This window comes from Argentina silus, assembly GCF_951799395.1.
Source record: "Argentina silus genome assembly, chromosome: 11".
Classification (NCBI taxonomy): domain Eukaryota; kingdom Metazoa; phylum Chordata; class Actinopteri; order Argentiniformes; family Argentinidae; genus Argentina; species Argentina silus.
The window spans coordinates 5629121-5639120 of record NC_139665.1 but is presented as its reverse complement, the minus strand read 5'-3'; the positions used below and the strand labels follow the sequence as shown (position 1 = coordinate 5639120).

The 10000-nt window shown below is 42.4% G+C and overlaps 4 protein-coding genes across 4 annotated transcripts in view; 1 reads left to right on the top strand and 3 right to left on the bottom strand.

Annotated features, from left to right (window-relative positions):
* The window catches only part of rbm24a (RNA binding motif protein 24a), a 9333-nt gene extending 6791 nt beyond the window's left edge, over positions 1-2542 (bottom strand). Inside the window, exons 1-3 of the mRNA XM_083680452.1 lie at positions 2203-2542; positions 807-930; positions 224-278 (exon numbers count right to left, since the gene is read on the bottom strand). Of these exons, the coding sequence (XP_083536578.1) occupies positions 224-278; positions 807-930; positions 2203-2370 (347 nt within the window). The 5' untranslated portion in view covers positions 2371-2542. The remainder of the gene's footprint in view (positions 1-223; positions 279-806; positions 931-2202) is intronic.
* The window catches only part of uqcrb (ubiquinol-cytochrome c reductase binding protein), an 87626-nt gene that overhangs the window by 50840 nt on the left and 26786 nt on the right, over positions 1-10000 (top strand). The gene's annotated exons all lie outside the window — the stretch shown is intronic.
* Positions 5543-7294, bottom strand: stmnd1 (stathmin domain containing 1; the record flags this gene model as incomplete). Its single annotated transcript, XM_083680553.1, has 5 exons — positions 5543-5866; positions 6109-6240; positions 6475-6608; positions 6702-6846; positions 7226-7294. 5 exons carry the CDS (start codon positions 7292-7294, stop codon positions 5543-5545), a joined length of 804 nt encoding a protein of 267 aa, XP_083536679.1.
* LOC310812132 (tektin-2-like) overlaps positions 7825-10000 on the bottom strand; it is a gene marked incomplete at both ends in the record, with an annotated part of 3253 nt that continues 1077 nt past the window's right edge. The window contains 6 exons of the mRNA XM_083680552.1: positions 7825-8026; positions 8235-8314; positions 8595-8738; positions 8831-8938; positions 9120-9234; positions 9471-9614. Coding sequence (XP_083536678.1) covers positions 7825-8026; positions 8235-8314; positions 8595-8738; positions 8831-8938; positions 9120-9234; positions 9471-9614 — 793 coding nt within the window. The remainder of the gene's footprint in view (positions 8027-8234; positions 8315-8594; positions 8739-8830; positions 8939-9119; positions 9235-9470; positions 9615-10000) is intronic.

Genomic DNA, 10000 nt, shown 5'->3' with positions numbered 1-10000 from the left:
AATAAGGACACAACAATCATATACACAAGTTATATTAACATACAATTTACTGTATATGTCAGATTATCAACAAGTCTAAGAATGCTAGACTTTTGCCAAATTAGGGACATTGGCTCTCTACAAGTCTGACTGACTTCTTACAGCTCACTGATGAGCTCATTTGTAAATGAATGATACACTTCACCTGACCATTCTCTAAAGGTAATGATGCATCAGTACTTACCCATAAGGCCTCTGGATAAATGCTGGATGAATTTGGGGAACACCAAAGGTGAAACCTGGACACATGGTAAAAAAAAATAAGCCATTTGAAAATGCCATTTGATCATTAGATCAGTACATTATGCTACATAGCCTTACTTTCACTGACACCATATTAGCACTGGGTGCATTCACATTGTCATGTGACAGGATTCCATCATAGATACTCTATAGTAGGTACAATTTGCAATTTGAAGTTATGCAAAACTGTGAGCGTACACCTGGGGCATGTTCTGTTCGGGTGTCATCCCCAGAAAGGTTCAGGTAGAAACGTAAAATAGATCAGACTTGATTTTCTTGTCATGAGCCTCTATAAATCAAATAGTTCCATCAGCTACTTCTTGCACATTGCTCACTACCTGATATGCCCATGATGACATTGTGCATTCCCTCTAATGCAGATATGACAGGCCAGTGAAATCCATGACAAAGTGACTTTGATGTGTTCATGTCTGTCAGTGTCATTCTGAGTGAAATGAAAGGAATATTACAAATTCCTATTCTATTGATTTCTATTCAGTTCTATTCTATTCTGACTGTCTCACCTGGCTGCATCACCCGTGGTTTGGCCCCCAGGTAGGCCAGGTTGACGTTGGCCTTCCTGCCATCGATGATGGGGTTGGGATCCTTACAGGCCCTGTCAGCCGCCGAGCGGTCGGCCATCGTCACCTGGGAGACACACAGACGCAGAGGAAACAAATGGAAGCCTCACTTAGTGATTTCTGCATACCGGATCACAAGCAAAATGGAAACAATGAAGCAAACACACTTTTACATGATTTCTATGACTGTAGTGAATATGGAATGATAGTTCATGAGAGCAGCATTACCTAACATGATTAAGTGCTTGATTTTATTTGTTTACAAAGTCTTCTATGAAAGCAAAAGCATAAACAATTAAGTAACAGGTCATTGATGTTTTGGTTATGATAAGAGAAGACAATTGTTCTACTCTCAAAAAGGCTTTAAAGGGGGAAGAGATGTGTGTGTGTGTGTGTGTGTGTGTGTGTGTGTGTGTGTGTGTGTGTGTGTGTGTGTGTGTGAGGAAGCATGCAAATGAAAGGTATCAATCTTGAGAGACAGATATAATAGAACATAGAGGCATTTCAAATGATCACAACAATTCACATCACTTTGGCGTTCTATTGTAAAGGTAAGCCCATATGCTCTATTGTGAATCGAGATCACTGGTTTCAGATGGACCCTATTTGAGTTCAGACCATTTTCTTGCTCTCCAGATGTGAAGGTGGATAACACTACAGCATGTCTGTAAATCAAGATATTGCTTTAGAATAGTTTAATTACATTTACATCCACCTGCCCTTGGTTGAAGAGTTATAGGCCTAAAATATCGGAATTACTTTTTTTTTTTATGATGACTGAACTTAATATAAATTTTGTTTGAGAGCAATGAATGACTACACATTGGAATGAATCTATGAAAATAACCGGCTGAGGTGTAAGGCAAGTCTGTCTGAATTCTAGGTGAGGTTTTTATCTCATCCGTCATACAACTGATACAATTTCTTAAGACTGTGCGTATAACCAAATTCAGACCCGATCACCAAATCGATTTTGTACTGTGTGTCTCATAGTCGCTCTGGGATATAATGACATAATGATGACGCTCTACATTGCTACCAAGTCGGTCAATTTATGAAACACATCGTGGAACAAGTCAGGGCGCATGCCATGCCAAGACGCAACAAGTTGCAATGAGGGATATACGTATTCATTGATGGACTGCACAACCCATAATACATAGCTAACTTAAAAACATACTGTTTGATACATTTAAATGGTATGGCAACATAAAATATCATGAAATACTGTCACCAACATACATATTAGTAGGACATTGCTGCCATTTGACTACGTTGGTGAGTTCTCCTTGTGATTAAAGCTTTACGAAACGAGTATGTAATTAATAGGCCAACTTACAAATCCATACCCCCTGGACTTTCCGGTCTGTCTGTCAGTAATCACGACAGCTTCTTCAATTTCTCCGAAGACTTCAAAATATTTCCTGAGACTGGAATCCGTGGTGTGGTACGGAAGACCCCCGACAAAAATCTTCGTGTAGGTCGTGTCCTTCTGCGTGGTGTGCATCTTCACCAATACTTTAGTGCAAAATATTATAAATAGAAACAATCAAGATATAGTGCAATGTCTCCTTATCAATTGGTTACGGTATCTATTAGTATTGCTTTAAAACGAACAATACAAGATGTACAACTTGGAGAGGCTTCAGAAAAAATTAAACAACACTCGACAAAAATAGATTCGAGGTAGATTATCTTTCGACACTTAAAGGAGATGTGGAGCGGATTGTCCAAGAGATCATCAGGTGTTTTCAACTCTTCTTCCTAACTGTCGTGACTAACTAAATATGTTTCGGACCCATTCCTAAAAGCGCTGCCCATAACTCCACCCAGTTGTCAGCTCGAGGGCGGTACAGTGCGCGCATGTCTACCCGCCCACAAGCTCCGCTACACGCTGAAGCAAACAGCTGTGAAGCGTGTAGAATAAAAGATCTGTTCAATGTTTGATAAAACTTTTTTTTTTTAAAAACCACCATGGACAATGTTTTAACATTTGTTTCATCCAGCTCCTTCGTTTAACTTTACCAGAGCAGAACTTGAAAGATAGCTAAGTGAATAACTTGGTTTGTTGTAACTTTTCATCATAGGGCCAGCAGTCCCCCCGTTTTCCCGTTTTTCCCAAGTTACTCAAACATATAGAGTCTTCCTACTCTCCTGGCTCACGGGGTTACCTCAGCAGGTGGTCAGCAGCGCATGACGGGGACGCATGGAGAATAGACAGACACATTATGGCCTCATGGACAGGTAACCTACGCATGTGTCAGCAGTGCAGCGACACCAATAAAGACGGGTGTCATCTGTGGGCCTCAAGATGCCACCTGTTGGATTACATTGTAAAATAATGATGTTGTGTATTTGACAAAGTTTTTGTGCCATACTACAATTGAGACACATAGGCCTGCCATTTATGCACAAAGGGTAAACCCAGCTATGGACCCCTATGTCACCAAGAGGCTGCTCATAAGTGTGTTGTTAAGCCGTTTATGGTTGGTTAATGACAAGCCTGACAAACGTTTTAAGAAGAGAATTGCTTGAAATAAAGCGAAAGATGGGTGCGCGCAGACCGCGCACAAAGGTGTTGGAGGCAATTGCGCACTGGAACAGTCAAATCAGGATCCGATAATATTTAGATGATTTTTCAAGTATTATATCAAATTGCCCTATATTGGACAATAATGTCATTGAGTTCAACGTAAAAACACGCTTTAAAATACCTTGATAATAACTGATAATAAAAAAAAAAGATAATAACTTCTGAATTACTGTCACAGATGTGACTTATCCCCTTACAAACCGTTTTAGGCTATGGAAGTGGACATAATGCAGACGTCTCATTGTTATTCTGTTGAAACAATTAATAACTCATTTTATGAACTAAATGAGCTCATCCTTATCTTAAACAACAAGTGGGACGGATTTTTCTTGCCTGTAATTTACACTGAGAAATGTGATACGGAACCTGGTATAAATCATTCATATGGTTCTACCCCTTTGAACCTTCTAAGGAGACATGCGCCCTACAAAGCCTATGTGTCCGTTTGCTTGTAATATGTTGAGTTGCCAAATTTGATGTGACCCACTAGGTTTCATTTTGTTCTAGTTCTCGCCTCCACTGATGGAATGCAGAAGCGTGAATGGCCACACCGGACTCCTGTCCAAAAAATGCCACTGTTCTCACTTGGTCTCCATGTTCGCGGACGCAACTTGATAGAGCGACTTTGCGGCGTCTCGGTGCAGTCACTATTTTATTCATGCACACAACATGCTCTGAAAAGCATAGAGCGGAGCCGTCGTAAATGGGTTCGTTTCGGGTTTCAGTGGCGCAACAATAGGGGCCCTATCATGTTGCGTTCTCTTGTTATCTCCATTCGCGTGCAGCATGCTGACTAGTCAGAATCCTGTTACCTTTTCACGATAAAAAAAAATGATCGGGTCTTCATTTTAAAGTGTTATCCTCTCCCGTTAAAGCCTACATAACGTTGATATAACACACGTGCTGATTTAAGGATTTGAATCATACCAAATGTTTAACCGACTTTATTGATCAGAAATTAAATATACCTAGGCCTACATTTACCAGAAGTAACTCACAAATAATTGGAATTACATAAGAAATTCCATTCTGCATTCCACACATGGCTATAGTTTCGGCATGTAGGCTTATAGACCACTCGGTCTTATGGGGATCATGATGTCATTAACATACAAATAAAAACTGGAAAATTCTTAACGTTTTATGTGATAAGTAGAGGGGCCTTTTCTAAAAAATGTGACAGAGCTTTTTCCGCAGCAAGAAACTGCACACATCTCAATCAAGCCAGAAAGGTCATGGGTAATATAGGAACAGTTGAATATCCACCACAGTCAAACCAAGGTCGTCCTCAATCAAACAACACACACTCACTCTCTCTCTGTCTCTGTCTCTTTCACACACTCACACTCTACACACTCACACTCACACACACTCACACACACACACACACACACACGTTAGAGACAAAAAACAAGCAGACACACATGGAAACATATTACTTTAATTGAGACCAACATTCCTGACAGGACTGATTACAACAGGATACTCTTACAATGACACCAAAGACCCTCTATAGGTTCTCACACAGGACAACTCTTCAGTCCTGTGATGTCACTTTATTCCATTGAAACAGCGCCATCTTGTGTTTAAAAGAACAGTCAACTCAATGTCCACCATGGCAACACATGTACGCAATAGATCCTTTCAATCGTTTACAAATTAATGTGTAAACATCTCCATTATATAAATTTGGTGTATTGGCAGGAACAATTCGTTTTGATAATATTCATCCACTTTATACAATGTCATTATAAACTGTTGTGCGTGCTACATGCTACGTGTCCTCGTAGCAATCCGATATTTGTTTCTCTCAAAAATGAGTTTTCAACTAAATTTGTCAACTAAAAGCTTGAATTGATTAATCTGTTCGATTAATCAATTCATCTGTACAGCTCTAATATAAATACATCATAAAACAGGTTTATGAACATATGCGCACATTCACATGTATTTTGCTTTTATGCATAGAAGAACACATATCTCCCCCTTCCACCTCTTTTTTTGCTCTCCCACCATTCACCCATCCTTCCCTCCTTAGACATTCTTAGTGCTACTACATACAGTACAGGGGGCTTCCAAGCTCTAGCTAGAAGATATCCTCTGTTTGTTCAGTCTGTTGAAATGTGGAGTCACTGTCCACCTCCTGAGAGGCTGTGAGGAGACACCCATCGCTGGCTCCCTCTCCCCCCCCCCCTCTGACTTCTCCACCATTCCCTCTCTGGGTCTGCAGTGTGTCCTGGGGGTCTGCCAGGGTCTCTCCTGGGGGTCTGGCCAGGGTCTCAGAGGCATCGGGGGCCTGGAACACCTCCACGGCGGTGACTACGTCCCCTTCTCCGAGTGTTGCAGAGGCAGGGACACGGACACGGGCAGACTTGGTCCTCAGCCTCGTCCTCAACTCCTCCTCTCTGAGCTGAGAGAGAGAGAGAGAGAGAACACAAAGAAATGGAATGAGTTATGAGAGAAAGTTTGTGGTTGAGATCAAATCTACTCTAATCACACATCGTTAAGATAGTATTATGAAACCCTAAAATTGATGACTACTATGATTTGAACTGTCAGGAAGCACTTAAAACACAAGTGGATCATAGGTTAATACAGTGTTACGGACAACATAAAGTGTATTGACTACATATTTCCTCCATATAACCAGACCTTTCGTCTCTCCTCAGCCTGTCTCATCCTCTCCTCGATGTCCTCCTTCTTGGTGACAGTCTGGTCCTTGCTGATCTTGAGGGACTCCAGGCGAGGCGGTGGCCTACGCTTTGGCCTCTCTGTGTCATCCATCTGACAGAACACCCACAGCATAGTACATAGGACTGTAAGCTCTGAGTGTCTACTCATACCTCAACAACCTGTACTCACACAGTCAATCAGTATGAATGACATTGGTTTAAATACAAGTCCATTATACTTTGCCGAGTCCCATACACTATATATGTGTTTGACAGTGAATACATTGAAATCTGGCGTAGGAGGCTACATTAAGCCCCTGCCATTTTCACTTGCTCTGATGCCCACCATTATGTTGTAGGCCTCCCCGTTGGCTCTCTCTCTGGGCTGGGCAGGGATGATGCCCTGGTTCAGTAGCTGCTCCAGGATGTCACTGGACCTGGGTCTCTCGGAGCTCTCCTGGGTCAGGCCTGGGCTGTGAGCTGGGACAGCAGACAGAGTGAAGTCCCGCTCACTTGCTCTCTCTCTCTCTCACACACAAACACACTCGCACACGCACACGCACACTTCCTTACTTGCCAGCGGTGGAAGTGTTCTGGGAACAGCCCCGGGTAGGGTCGGAATCTCTCCAGTCTCGAGAACCACACCACTGTCTGTGGTAAACTTCGACACCGCTGAGTCGCCCCGACCACCCGCACCTTGTTTACTCACTGTGTCCTTCTGCAATAAGTAGTAACAGAGTCACTTAAAAGAATAGTAGTCTCTTGACAACAGACTGTGAAAAGAGACTATAAGAATAGTGAATAGTCTCTCCATGGAATGTAGTGTCTTGAGTACTGAGAAAAGCGCTATACAAAATAAATGCATTATTATTATTATTCATGTCGGAGTTAATTCACCAACTGGGAGCTACGAGTTCCCGAGAACGAAACGAACCTGCCGTCACTGGAGCGATCAAGCGACGTGTCGCTTCACTTAAAATGCGGATGAGAATAATAACAGGCCTGTTCTAAACCTATTTTAAAAATAAATAGGCTAAATGCATATGTTGGATTTTTATCTATTGAATGTTTTGACCACATATAGCTATTTAGCCTACCTCCTCTCCCTCCAATTGGCTGGAATTCACGGGTTCGACCACCGTGATTTTGGAGCTGCTACATCCCATATTTACTGCAAAGAGATCAACAATGGTAGGTTACTAAGTTCTTGTTTTAATATTATAGATTCATACAGTTCAGAGAATTTCGCGGGATATTGACGCCAAATAAACTTCTCGCATTCCTTCACTCTATCCAAGGTAGCGCGACGCATGTCGCCATGGGCTCCATGCGTTGCCATGGCCCGTTGCTACAATAAATCTGACCCGGTTAAATATGTGACACCATGGACTTGGGTGTCAAGAGTGATGGCAAAACAACAACATTTCAATGTCCTTTAAGTCCCTGTTGCCATGGTATTTCCAGCTTGTTGGCGATCCTGAACGATCCCTGACACAAACAGGTTCTTGAAATTACAATGTGATAACCAAGGGATCTGTCCGACAATACTATACAAACAAGCATGACAAAATAATTTCATAAAACAAAAATATTTATTATGTTCTGATAACTACTGTGTGTCATACACCACACACATATTAATCTCTGGGGTTATCTGTGGGTTTCATCATGTCCTGGGGAAAAATGTGGGCACATTCTAAAGCTGGTAGGAGCAGGAGGAGCTGAGAGGAGAGAGCAGGGGCTCTGCGGTGTTGTTGGTCACCACGGTGGTGCCATGCAGGGGAAGGAGACGCTGGCGGACCTCCTGGCACTTCCTGTCGATGTCCAGAGACATGGTCTTAGCCTCCAAGCTATCCCCAAGGGTAGACAGGTTCTTATGCATAGACTCCAGTGTCCTCCTGAACAGTTCAGAGACGTGGAGGAGTTAGCTGTTGTTCTTGCTCTATTTCAGTCCCAAAGGGCTGTGCGTTTAAGTGAAGTCTGCACATCGTGGAGATATAGATATAATTAGCTGTGATACTCTCACTCTGGGTTTTACTTCCTCAGACATGGTAAGGTGACAGATTCATTTGTATATGTTTTGGTTTATGCAGTAGAATGACTCACTGGGAGAGGAGCAGTTTCTTCTGGAGGCCGAAAGTGTTCTTGCTCAGGTTTTTGGTCTCCTGCAGAAGTCCAGTGTGGGGCTTGAAGAGGATAAGTTCAGGATTAGGACATGTGTCAGAATAATCTAAATGTTAAATACTTAGATCAAAACAATATTTACAGCATATCATATCAGACACAATTGAAAAAACAAACAACAATTCTTGAAAGCGTCCTTGCTACAAATGCACTAAAATCATAATGTTGGTCCCTTTTCAAAGAGTTGGTTACAACCTTCGGAATCAAACCCAGGAACACCTAGTTAAAGACTGGAGATGTTACGGCCCCAGAGATCCCAGGAAAAGATGAGGACCCTCTCACCTGGTCCATGCAGAGCTCGTAGTTGGACCTCTGCGTAAGGACATCCAGGCGGGTATGGGCCAGCTGCTGCTCTGAGCCAGAGGTCATGATCTGTCTCTCCACCTTCTGCATCTCCCTGACCAGCTCAATCACTGCCTCCTTCACCTAGGGACAGGTCAGGGGTCACAGGTCAGTCAGTGTATCAATCACCAATCATTTGAAGAGATGACATGAGGACATGGGTAGGAGACACTCACCTGCTGTTTCTCCCACTCCAGGGCATCCTTGGCTTTGCTCAGCTCATTCAGCCTCTTCCTCAGGCAGAAGTCTGTAGCACAGCGCTGGGTCTCCAGAGCACTCACCAGCTATAGAACCAACAGAAATAACAGGGACAAGCGGTAGCCTAAATCAGAGAGATATTTGGCAATATAAAAAATGCATTCTGGTGAACAAGCTAATGTGTGGTGTTTTCAAACCACCTCTGCTCTGTGATTTACAACTTTGAGGAGTTTTCATCTCTTTGGCTGGCTATGTTCCAGTCAGTACCTTGGCAAGGGTGTACTGCAAATTCCCTCGGAAGTAAGAAGAGTCCAAGACCAGTTTCTCAGATGTCTGCTTCAGGATTTTGCAGTGGGACACCCACTGATCATAGGTCAGAGTTCTGGGTAGCAAGATGAAGAGCGAAATGAAGGTTAAAGAAACACCAAGGAAATACTTAAATGAAGGATAAAAATGTGCTTAACATAGCATAATGTTTTAGCTCTCAGTTACCCAGCACATATTTTAAATCTTGTGAAATAAGCAGTTAAATCAATTGGCCTGGCTTCTGTTCTCACCACAAAAAAAACTGAAAACAGAGAACTGGTTTAGGATAGTTGCGGTGACTCCACCACTCACCCCTTGGCGATGTGGCAGGGCTGGTATTTGTAACCCAGTTTGGGTGACTGGAGCTCAAAGGTGAGGCAGTGGGCATTGAGCTTCATGGCTTCACCCTTGTCCCTGTGGTCGGCAGTCAGCTGTGTGCGAACATCCCTCAAAGCCCTGAAGGGTAGAGTAGCACAGAGAAAAGCCTTCTATTTAGAAAACCCAATTCTAATTCTAGAATAAATACAATCTTAATGGGAGGCTCTGGTAGAGAGACACCCGCTGGGACCATATATACTGAAACATGTACTGTATGCACTCACTGCAATGTAAGTCGCTTTGGATAAAAGTGTCAGCTAAATGGCATATATTACATATTATATTATTATGAGACACAATGCATTTACACAGTAAGATCATGTAAATAATCCTTAGACACAATGTGATAATTTAAGAGACAACAGGCGAACTTATTAATATTCTTCTAACTGAACAAATCGTATCACAGTGGACATTCGTTGGAAAGATTTTGCCTTGTGTGTGTATTTTATACAAAAAAGTGC